The sequence below is a fragment of the Bacillus rossius genome, chromosome 1 (assembly GCF_032445375.1).
Source record: "Bacillus rossius redtenbacheri isolate Brsri chromosome 1, Brsri_v3, whole genome shotgun sequence".
In the NCBI taxonomy this organism is placed as follows: Eukaryota; Metazoa; Arthropoda; class Insecta; order Phasmatodea; family Bacillidae; genus Bacillus; species Bacillus rossius.
Window position 1 is genome coordinate 222,469,522 of NC_086330.1, and position 12,945 is coordinate 222,482,466.

Sequence of the window (12,945 nt, forward strand, 5' to 3'; positions counted from 1 at the left end):
CTGAAAGTAACTATTGTGTCACAAGAAGAGAACTTCTGGCTCTAGTAAAATCCTTCCGACATTTCCACAAATATCTGTATGGTAGGAGATTCCTTTTACGAACTGACCATGCTGCACTTAAGTGGCTGTTACAGTTCAAGAATCCAGAGGGACAACTTGCTAGGTGGATTGAACAGATACAGCAATATGATTGTAAGATTGAACACAGGAAGGGCCGAATTCATAGCAATGCCGATGCTCTTTCTCGAAGACCTTGCAAGGTAGACTGCAACCACTGCAAAAGAGCAGAGAAAAATGAGGGAATCGAAGATATTCGGCGAACTACTATAACAAACGGTGAAGAAAAATGGGACAATGCCAGCTTGAAATCGGCTCAGCATCAAGACCCTGACCTGGGACCCATTATAAGCTGGATGGAAAAGGGTACTGGACGTCCATCATGGCAGGAGGTATCTAGTGACCGAAAGGAAGTGAAGGCTTATTGGGCACAATGGGATTCTTTAAGGCTTGTGGATGGGCTGCTCATGAGGGCATGGGAAAGTCCAAATGGAAAAGTAGTTAAGATGCAACTATTACTTCCAAAGAGTCTAGTAGCAGAGGTGTTGAAAGAAATCCACGATGGTACTTCTGGCGGACACCTAGGAGTTAACAAAACTCTGGGTAAGACCCGCTTACGCTACTATTGGTTGAAATGTCGCCAGGATGTGGAGGCATGGTGTAGAAAATGCGAAACATGCTCGGCTAGGAAAAGACCACAACATTGTAGTCGCGGAAAAATGCAAGCCTATAATGTGGGAGCTCCATTTGAAAGCATAGCAATCGACATCGCTGGGCCATTCCCCAAGACTAAAGATGGTAACCGGTATATTCTGGTAGTGATGGATTACTTCAGTAAGTGGCCAGAGGCTTATGCACTTCCCAACCAGGAGGCTACCACCATTGCAGATACACTAGTCAACAACTTCATTTGTAGATTTGGGGTACCAATGGAGCTTCACTCAGACCAAGGCCGCAACTTCGAGTCCACAGTGTTTCAGGAGGTGTGCCGGTTACTAGGCATAAATAAAACCAGGACTACAGCCCTACATCCTCAGTCGGATGGCATGGTGGAAAGGTTCAACCGAACTCTAGAGGAACACCTTGCCAAGGTCGTGGCCGAACATCAGCAAGATTGGGATCAACATATTCAGTTATTCCTGATGGCTTATAGGGCTGCCATTCATGACTCGACTGGGCAGACTCCTGCAAGTATTGTATTTGGACAGGAGTTGAGGCTACCCTGTGACATCAAGTTCGGTCATCCTCACCAAGAGTCGACCAGCACTACTGACTATGTCAATCGCTTGGAGGAACGAATGACATTTATACATGACGAAGCCCGTAGGAACCTCCGAATAGCGACAAACCGAATGAAGACAAGGTACGACATGAAGGCTAACTCGGCAGGATACCACGAAGGCGATTTAGTGTGGCTGTATAACCCTCAGCGAAGGAAGGGCAGGTGTCCTAAGCTTCAGACAGCATGGGAAGGCCCGTATGAAGTATTGAAACGGTTAAATGATGTGGTGTACCGTATCCAGAGGGGGAAAAGAGGACGAATGAAAGTGGTGCATCTAGACCGATTGAAGAGATATGCGGGAAGAAATGAATTACCTGTTCGGGACGAACAGGTTTAAGGAGGGGGCAATGTAACGATCGCGCTTGGCTGCAGTGCTTGGCATCGCCGCGCTCGTTCGGCCTGTCTGCGCCCCCTTCCACCTGCATCCTCTCCCTGGTATCTCGTGTCATACTATCGCGCGACATCCTGACCGTCGCAGCGCGCACCTGCCTCAGATCGAGTTACTTAAAACAGGCCGCACTGCGGAATAAAAGGACTCAGACATGTTTATCGGCGTGTTTTGTGGGAACCCGATGCTTGTTGCGTTTATCGGCGTTCTTTGAGCAGCCGCCGCGTCCTTCGACAGGACTCACGACGCGTTTCTGGACATTTCGACGGCGAAGGTCGCGCAATATCTCGGAGACATGCCCGATTGTTCTGGACGGGAACCCAAGGGCTATATAAGGAGGTTGGGCCGACCTTCGAGTCAGTCAGAGACTGAGTGGGGAGTTCTCCCGCGGCGGAGTTTCCGGGCGATAGAGTGGCGAAGTCCTTGGACGAAGGTTCCAGGGCAGGGAGTGAGAGAGTTCAGTGGAGTCGGGAGTTTTCCCGCGGTGGAGTTTCCGGGCGATAGAGTCGCGGGCGCGGCGGAGTCCCGAGTGAAGTTGCGAGCGAGGAGTCGAGCGGATCCTCGGCGAAGGCAAGTGTCGTCGGCGGCGGTGGAGTGCGGCGACGGAGTCCCGCGGCGGAGACCCACGAGGGGTGCTGCGGCGAGAGTTGCGCCAGAGGTGCGGCCCAGCGAGGTGTGTGGAACGAGTGACTGGGGAATTGACATTTCTTTAAGTGTAATTAATTATTTGCTAATTTAGAAGATTATTTGTAAGTGACAAGTAGTGGTAATAAATAAAACTGTGTGTGTGATAAAAATCTTTAATTGGGCTATCCTTTACGAACCCGCAGGGAAATCGTAACAGTATATAAGCAATAATAGTATAAATGAGAAAAAAAGCTTGAGGCACTTTGTGCCATATTTTTTGTATATTAAGCGCCTCATGCTTTTTTCTCATTTATACTAGTATTGCTTATATACTATTGTCATAAATTAAATTTTAAAATTATTTTTAACTTTTTAGTTTGATAATCTTTAAAAGCATGTTTCTTTAGTTTTTTAAACTATATTTATTTTTAACTTTTTAGTTTGATATTCTTTAAAAGCATGTTTTTTTGTTTTTTAAACTATATTTATGTATAATTATCATAGGGAAATGAGTTACCGACACTACCTATTACCATCTGAGATAACTATTTGGAGTTGCAACGTCACAAAGAAATGGTAAAGTCTCTCCGAATCATTTACAGTTAGATGTATGGATATAATCTTAGAATTTACCAGAAAAAAAAAAACACTTTTTTTTCCGGTGTGGCCGGGAGTAGAACCCACGATCGCTGAATCCGAAAGCTGTCATCTGAGAAGTCGCGCGCCTTAGACCGCTCGGCTAACGAACGTGATAAAATTGGTGGGACATTTTACAGTGATGAGCCACTCACTCTTAGTCGAAAGAGTTACAGACGGACAGACAAACAAACATACAGGTGAAGCTAATATAAAGCATGTAATAAAATACGCATCTGTCGCCCATTTACTTTAAATACAGAATTATAAACTACATATTGTGAAAACATTCTGCAGCAGTTTTTGCTGAACGGAAAAACACGGATGAGAAGAGAGACGAAATGTGTTTGGTAAGTGATTTTTTGTCAAATGAAATGGAACAGGACAGTGCTTATCAGAATGAAATTACAGAACTACTTTTGTGCAAGGAAATGTATTTTACAAAAACATTTCAAGAGAAATCACCTTTAAATGAAATAGATCTTGCTGACATGGAAGAAATAGACTTAGATTTAGAGGCCAGGTCCCTTTCAAGTGACGAAATTTCTCTTGAAGGGCTGAAATATGTTTCTGGCTATATAGCTCACCGTTTCAGAAATAAATATCCTGACCTTGGCACTACGGATTTCAATTCGGAGGACGATAGCTGGATACATGTACAATCAAAGGGTAACTTAAAATGTCCCACTAATGAATTTTTTGAATTAATAAAGATTGCTGAAATGTGTTTCGATAATATTCATGGCAACAATTTGTGCAAAAAAGAGCGGATTTTTGAATCACTGACTAAAATTATTTGCGGAACTACTGAAAATATATATCCAGAAGAAGTTATATACTGTTTTGTCAGGACAAGAACGTATATGCGTATCAAGTATTTGAACATGAAATATTTTAACGAACAAGGCCAAAAACGCAAAGAAAGAAATAAGATGAGGAAAACTACCCTCTAAGATTTTTCAGTGTGATAGTGTCCACTTTCCTTCACCATAATATGTATGTTCATAATTTATTTACGATGTTTTTTAATTACTATATTTAAGAAAACCATTTATTGTGAATATCGCAGCAATTATGTAGGGCTTAAGGTATTTATTGTATTCCAAATATTGAGTATGTCATTTTTATTGCCTTTATTAAAAATAATATATATATTAACAATGTATCAAAATTGCGATATTTTTGTATTGCTATTGCAATTTCGTTTCTTGTAAACATTATTGTAGACTTTTTCATATTGAAATTAAATTTGCTATAGGGTTGTTTGTATTTTAAAATTACAGTTATAAGATTTTTTATATGTTGTTTACTGTTTACAAACATTTGAAAAATATTTCCTTAACCATATTTCAATTTCCATGGCAATAGTCTTGTTAGCTTTTCGGGTAACTCTTCTACATGGATGATAAGATGGTGCGACATCTAAAACATATCACACCACCTTTAGATAACTATAAAACTAAGAGGTGTTTTTTTACATAATATTAAAGCACAATGTTTCCTTGTGGCGTAGGTGATTTAGAATTTCCATTTATCTAGAAAAATGGGCTTTCAGAATGTTTTTTAACACACAGTGTTTGGGAAGGTTTTTGAAGAAAAAAAATTGACTACGCGTTTTATTTTTTTGCAGCTGAATTCGGGCACTTGCATGAAATATAATTAATCCGTAGGAAGCACAATGGTTTAAAGTATTGATGTTGAAGATTTGAAAAGATTTATTGAAATAGTGTGAGAGAATGAGCGAGTTGAGTGAGAAGAGTGCGGGAGTGGCCACATGACGTCTGCGCAGTTGCGGACAAAAAATAATCCATTCCGTCTCCCCATGGCGAAGAATGAGTGAAAGAGAAACCTGCTAAACCTTCCCCTTTTCCGGGGCACGATAGAACCTTATCGGCTGTGTGTTAGAGGGAGAGCGAGATACAACCTTCGAGGTTTTGTTAGTTCCCGCTAGATGGCAGGCCGCAGAGCGACCACCAGCGACACCCTTCCCGTATGAAGGCCATCTCGCCACTGACGAGCTGGAACTAAGCTCCTGACCTCCCTACACAGTAACGGTCACCCACATAGGCATCTAGACTCTTTAGTGGTCATATGATACAAAATTCATTGTTTTCGGGCCTGTAACCGTTTTTTACCGTGCACCAATCGCCTTAAGTGGCCACTATATTACATTTTTCACGCAAACAAGCGAACTGATATTAAAGTAACTTTAGCGAGTTTAGTTCTGAAGTTGGAAAGTGCAAAAGTGTTCTAATTTATGTTACGAACTAGACAGCATAGTCCATTTTGTGCAGTCAAATGGGGAGGAACTGTGTGGTGGTGGATACAGATTTTTTTCAGCGGAACATATTTTGTGGTTCCCGAATGTGACTGCAAAATCTTTGAGGATATTTTGCGGTTTGTACCATTCGAATACTCAGCGCCATGCCGTTTTAAATGGAACCCAGTGCTTCGGAAACTGTACGTGGGGTTTGTGACAGAGATTCTGAAAAAGGCCCAAAGAAACTGGAAAAAAAAATATTTTTTTTTTTTTTTTTTAACCTTTTAGTTTACTATCGTGCACGATAGAAACAATTCAAATAATATTTTTTAATATTTTTTAATGTTTATATATATATTTAGCTTAAATTGTTTGTTTAAAGATTTATAATGTATTAAAATTTTTACATATGTTTCTTTTTAATGTATCCATTTCAATTTAGTTTATTAAGCTTAGGTAAACATACTGCAGTAGTGAACACTATTCATTTATGTTTTATTAACATTTTCAAGTATGCCAGCATATGTAGGTATTTAATAGTTCCTGTTAACATAATTTTTGTAATATACTTTTTAAAGATATATTTAGGGAATTTTCTTATTTTTGAAAATCTGGTTTGACTTAAAATGTTTCGCGCCTATTTACAGGTATATTTTGTAATTTTCGTGGATGGAAAAAAAAATACAACTGGATTTTGATGCTAAATTACTTCTTTAAAGAATTTTATAAAATAATCTCGTTGGTCCTCTAATTAAATTTTGTTTGGAATGCTCTTTGTTCCTATACATGACCATACACCACTATGTGGGAGGGAGTTTGTCAGACTTATTTTTTTTGTGGGTTTGTTTTTGCTCGGTCGGTTAGGAATTGGTGTAATTTGTCCTTCCTTGACCTTGGAGGTTAAGGTCAGAGAGGTGACAAGGGTTTATTGACACTAACAGGCTCATACTTTTAATCGTTATGATAGCCTAGCAAAGAAACAAATGAAACTAAAGTCAAAGAGGTAAAAAATACAAACACAATGATAAATAGATGATTTTTTTTTTACTACAGAAAATAATTGATTAAAAATAGACAATAGGAGTACTCCACATGATTGTTTAATATTTCACGTGTAGTAAACATAAAAGTAACTTACACCAAATAACTGCTTAGTTATTTTAAAATAAGTAAATAATCATTTATTTTAGACTTAAGTTAATACTCACTTGTGGCACACACAGTTTTACAAACCAAAATTTAAAAAAAAAGTAATCCAAGTCCTTCGTTACGGGTGTGTTGACAATTTATTTTGTCGATATGCCTGAATGAAAATTTTTCACTCCATGAATTAAAGGAAAAATGTAAGATATATAAAGTGCAGGTTGCTAAAACTATAACTACACTCTTTACAATTGCAATATAATACGAAACAATAACACTTACTTTGTAAACTCTCCAGCCATCTCCTTGGCAAATATCCAGTTAGCGACCGCAGAGCACTCTATGATTTGAGTCTTAAGCATCTTGTCAATTAGCACGCACATCATCTGCTGATGGTTGCGCCACAGCTCAAACATGTTTCGCAGAATGCACATCTGGGCTTCCTCAGACTCTGCCAGGATCTGCAACACGCACACATCACACAACAAACAATTTGTGCAAGATGCATATCTGTGACTCTCCAAGAATTAAAAATACTAACTTGGTAGGTTTACTTCATCCAATGACACAGGGTAGGGGGTAGGGATTCAAGGATTATGCAATTTTTTGGCAGCAATACTGGATTATGTAATTTATGGCAGCCATCTGGCATTACATAAGATTTGGGGGACCACCCCGATGCATCAGGGGATGCAGTCCCTCACAGCTCGTCTCCACGAGAATACACAACTCGCAGTCGCCGGCGGCGATGGTTCTGACCTCCCTGGCATTGATGATAGCGATGGAGGCAGTCGATGGGTCACAAGATCCATTCGTGGCAGCAGTCTCATCAAGAGAGATGAACCTGGCATTGACAGCTCTTGTCTTACAGCAACAATGGAGGCGGGACAGTGGTGACACGATCCGGCGAAATATATTGGGTGGTTACCCTCTCATAAAGTTGACGAGTAGCATCCTTCAATGGTGAACCGTCTTGCTCAAGAGTTCGCCCCCCCCCCCCTCTTTTTTTTGTTGCAAATATCGCATCCAGCGACGCCTGCACTGCTCTATTTCCAGCCAGTTGTGAAGATACAATTCTTCATTTATATCGCCCTTCTCATCGCTTGAACTATTGACTGTAGGTATAGGTGTAGAGGCACCACAAATCTCTACACTCATCCAAGTGTGATCGAAATCACTTTCCCGAATAATATACATGTTAGCATCGAACTGAAGCTCCCCTCCCCATCCCTGACAGTCTGGCAGTGTTCCAAGCGCACTCTGCTCTGACGTAGCAAGCATTCCTGCCCCCTACCCCTCTTCCGGAACCCGACTAGCTGTGCGTTTGGTCCTCCCGGAATGATACCTCGCATTCCCAACCTCCTAATAGCATTGTAAGTACCTTTGTCCACCATCCTGGCCTCGTGAAAAAAGAAAAGTTTCAAGCAGTAAATATAACACAGGGAATAAATATATTTTATTTTGAACTAGCATTTCTTAACATTAAATTTACAGCACATCCCACATTTTAATTTATATAACATCAGAAGTATTGTTACGATTTCCCTGCGGGTTCGTAAAGGATAGCCCAATTAATAGATTTTATTTCACACACAGTTTTATTTATTACCACTACTTGTCACTTACAAATAATCTTCTAAATTGGCAAATAACTAATTACACTTAAATAAATGTCAATTCCCCAGTTACTCGTTCCGCACACCTCTCTGGGCCACACCTCCGGCGCAACTCTCGCCGCAGCACCCCTCGTGGGTCTCAGCCGCAGGACTCCGTCGCCACACTCCGCCGCTGCCCGACGCACTTCCACGTCGTCGACGATCCCACTCAACAACTCGCTCGCAACTTCACTCGGGACTCCGCCGCGCCCGCGACTCTATCGCCCGGAAACTCCCGACTCCACTGAACTCACTCACTCCCTGCCCTGGAACCTTCGTCCAAGGACTTCGCCACTCTGCCGCACCCGCGGCACTATCGCCCGGAAACTCCGCCGCGGGGGAACTCCCCACTCAGACTGACTGCCCTGGAACCTTCGTCCAAGGACTTCGCCACTCTGCCGCACCCGCGGCACTATCGCCCGGAAACTCCGCCGCGGGAGAACTCCTCACTGAACTGAACTCGAAGGTCGGCCCAACCTCCTTATATAGCCCTTGGGTTCCCGTCCAGAACAATCGGGCATGTCTCCGAGATATCGCGCGACCTTCGCCATCGAAATGCCCAGAAACGCGTCGTGAGTCCTCGAAGGACGTGGCGGCTGCTCAAAGAACGCCGATAAACGCAACAAGCATCGTGTTCCCACAAAACGTGCCGATAAACATGTCTGAGTCCTTTTATGCCGCATTGCGGCCTCTTTTAAGTAACTCAATCTGAGGCAGGTGCGCGCTGCGAAGGTCAGGATTTCGCGAGATAGTATGACACGAGATACCAGGGAGAGGATGCGGGAGGAAGGGGGCGCAGACAGGCCGAACGAGCGCGGCGACGCCAAGCACTGCAGCCAAGCGCGATCGTAACATTGCCCCCTCCTTAAACCTGTTCGTCCCGAACAGGTAATGCATCTCCTCCTGGAGATGCTACTCCAGGAGACGCCCATGCTACTCGAAGTTTAGGCCTCCTGCCTTTCCTCCATCGCGGGCTGTACAGTCTCACCAGATAACCCTCTCTCTCATTAGATGTAGCTTCTCTTGTCACCCGGCGACACTTCTGCGTCGCAGATGCCCCATGTCGTTCAGCCAGCTGCCCGAGATGGGCCGACCGTTGCCTTGGACGGACTCGATACTCTTGAGAGCATTGCTCATTGCCTCCCAATGGTTCGCTTGTTTCTTCCCTTTTTCTCTCTGTTTGTTCTCTCGTAGCTACTCGTTCACAAAGCATTTCTTCCCAGCTCTTCTTCGTCTCTTCTTGGTTCCTCATTCCCTCTTTGTTCTTATGAATATCGTCTGGACTGCACTCAGTTACTCCTTGCACCATCTTCTTCACTCTGTGTGTTCTCATTTTCTCTTCTCGGTCTTTCTTCCCCTGTTCTTGGTCCTCCACCTCTTCTTGGTCTTCCTGTGTCTCTTCTTGGTCTTCCTTCATTTCTTATTTGCACTTCTCCATCTCTTCTTGACTCATGTACATCTCTTCTCGGCTTTTCTTCAGCTCTTCTGTGCATTTTGCCCTCTCTCTTAGGTTTATCTTCATTTCTTCTTGTTCAATAATCCTTACTTACTTACTAACTCATCTTCACTACTTCTGTGCTTTTCTTCAGCTCTTCTTTCACCTTCATGTCCTGGCTGTTCTCCTCTCCTTGGCTAATGTCCTCTTCGCAGTGTTCTTCGCTGTTCTCTTCGCTGTTCTCTTGACTGGTCTCCTTTCGGCAGATTTCCTCTTCGCTGGTCTTCTCTTCGCTGGTCTTCTCTTCGCTATTCTTCTCTTTATTGTTCTTCTCTTCACTGTTATTCTCTTCACTGTTATTCTCTTCGCTGTTCTCTTCTTGGCTGGTCTCCTCTTGGCTGGTCTTCATTTCTCTGTTCTTCTCTTCGCTGTTCTTCTCCTGACCGGTCTTCTGTTTGCTGTTATTCTGTTCGCTGTTCTTCTCCTGACCGGTCTTCTGTTCGCTGTTCTTCTCTTCTATGCTTATCTTCACTTCGGTCTTCATTTCATTCTTCATTTCTTCTTGGCCATGTTTCAGTTCATCCTGACACTTCTTCATTTCCTCTAGGCTATTATTTGACCTGCTCTTCTTTTCTTCATGGTGGTTCTTACTCTCCTTCCTTCCACTCTTCATTTCTTCCGTAAAGTTCTCGATTTTGGTTACCATTTCTTCCGTATAGTTCTTCATACTAGCTAAAATTTCTTTGTTATAGTTCTCCCAAGTGGCTTTTATTTCTTCCAGGGCAACCCTTATCTCCTTGTATTGCTCGACAGTAAGCCCTTCAGTAGCCATCTCTCTCTAAAGCATTTACTAATTAAACAACCTAAATAATAATTATTTTTTTTAAACACTGTTCTTAATTTTAAATGACCTAGCCGAACCTTCTAATTAAACTAACAATAACTCTCTTACATTCAAAACTATCACTGACTACAGTAAACTCTAACTCTAGAAAAATCCAAATTCACTAAAGTTCTAAACACTAACTATATTCTCGTAAACTAAATTCTATACTTAACTTTTATTCTAATAATGTAACTGAATCCGAAATCTATTAATTAGGGCTATCCCACTTCTGACACCAAAATGTTACGATTTCCCTGCGGGTTCGTAAAGGATAGCCCAATTAATAGATTTTATTTCACACACACAGTTTTATTTATTACCACTACTTGTCACTTACAAATAATCTTCTAAATTGGCATATAACTAATTACACTTAAATAAATGTCAATTCCCCAGTTACTCGTTCCGCACACCTCTCTGGGCCACACCTCCGGCGCAACTCTCGCCGCAGCACCCCTCGTGGGTCTCCGCCGCGGGACTCCGTCGCCACACTTCGCCGCTGCCCGACGCACTTCCACGTCGTCGACGATCCCACTCAACGACTCGCTCGCAACTTCACTCGGGACTCCGCCGCGCCCGCGACTCTATCGCCCGGGAACTCCCGACTCCACTGAACTCACTCACTCCCTGCCCTGGAACCTTCGTCCAAGGACTTCGCCACTCTGCCGAACCCGCGGCACTATCGCCCGGAAACTCCGCCGCGGGAGAACTCCCGACTCCACTCACTCACTCAGACTCTGCCCTGGAACCTTCGTCCAAGGACTTCGCCACTCTGCCGCACCCGCGGCACTATCGCCCGGAAACTCCGCCGCGGGGGAACTCCCCACTCAGACTGACTGCCCTGGAACCTTCGTCCAAGGACTTCGCCACTCTGCCGCACCCGTGGCACTATCGCCCGGAAACTCCGCCGCGGGAGAACTCCTCACTGAACTGAACTCGAAGGTCGGCCCAACCTCCTTATATAGCCCTTGGGTTCCCGTCCAGAACAATCGGGCATGTCTCCGAGATATCGCGCGACCTTCGCCATCGAAATGCCCAGAAACGCGTCGTGAGTCCTCGAAGGACGTGGCGGCTGCTCAAAGAACGCCGATAAACGCAACAAGCATCGTGTTCCCACAAAACGTGCCGATAAACATGTCTGAGTCCTTTTATGCCGCATTGCGGCCTCTTTTAAGTAACTCAATCTGAGGCAGGTGCGCGCTGCGAAGGTCAGGATTTCGCGAGATAGTATGACACGAGATACCAGGGAGAGGATGCGGGAGGAAGGGGGCGCAGACAGGCCGAACGAGCGCGGCGATGCCAAGCACTGCAGCCAAGCGCGATCGTAACAGTATTTATTCAACTGTTTTAAGATTGATCTAATCCTAGCCACTTCACAAACTTTCAGATGTATCATACATACACACTAACAAATAATTGTTTTGGCGACTAGGTGGGCTGAAATTATTCCTCGTAGAATCCGACATGTATCAGAGAACCTCGTAAATCTTCCAAGTAGTAACATCTCGGACGGTAATTTCGTATTTTAGTAACCCAGAATATTTCTGTTGAATAGACTTTATTCCAGGTATTTACAAAACACTTTCGACAAAAGCTTGAATGATTCCTTAACACAAAGTACAACCACTTATTTACATAATCAAGCGAATGCCTGTATCAATCTTTAGTATCTTAAAGGCTTTATGAAAGCTAGACAATATTTAAAACACTAATTCACACATTTCAAATGCTAATCCACATATTTAAATCAATCCATATATTTCAAACAATAATCCACATATTTCAAACACTTACTCCACATTTCAAATGCTTATTCTCACATTTCAAACATTAATACCAACATCCCAAACACTAGTTCTCATATTTCATCACGAAACTACTTATTTCAAACACAATTATACTCATTTCAAACACTAATCCTCACATTTAAATCATAATCCAAACAATAATCCGTTTAGAGTAAAATGTAAGATAAAATATACACCACCTACATAGGAACAGTCACAGAAATCGTGTTACCTTTACACAGTAACTGGGAGCATCCAAGAAAACCAAACTCATGCTGTATATAACATACCAACCAAAGAATAAAACAAATACTCCAAATGGTGCCGTGTAAAGGATCGGTAAGGCACGGTGCACTGTGAGCAAACAAATGAAGGCGGCATAATGTGTCCCTCTCAGTGGTGTTTCGGCAACCTCCAGGTGTTTCCCCTTTTTCCCCTCTCCGGCCTCTCTTTCAATCCTTCCCTTCCTTGCCGCACATCAGTTATCACACATGCAGTCACAAGCTTTCAGTAGGGCTCATATCTGCTTGTTCTCAGTGGCCTTCTGCCTTGCATTTCTTACTTTGGTCATTGGTGTTAGTAGTATGGTGCCGCATGGGTCGTAACTGTGTTGAGTCATGGCTGTTACATAGTGTTCGTTGTCTGGGCGGTATGTGGTGGTCAAAATATTAAATTAACACGTAATTGCGACCTTGTTTCATTTTATAAATTAATATTTTGGCTTTCCACCTTTCAAATTTGGTTTGGTTTTACCGTTGCTTACACCAGCAGGTCGAGCTATGCCTCTTT

At 42.9% G+C, this 12,945-nt stretch overlaps 1 protein-coding gene across 1 annotated transcript in view; it reads right to left on the reverse strand.

The window, feature by feature from the left end:
- Positions 1-12,945, reverse strand: part of LOC134527317 (nuclear cap-binding protein subunit 1) — a 377,088-nt gene that overhangs the window by 66,450 nt on the left and 297,693 nt on the right. Inside the window, exon 12 of the mRNA XM_063359877.1 lies at positions 6,676-6,854. Within this exon, the coding sequence (XP_063215947.1) occupies positions 6,676-6,854 (179 nt within the window). The remainder of the gene's footprint in view (positions 1-6,675; positions 6,855-12,945) is intronic.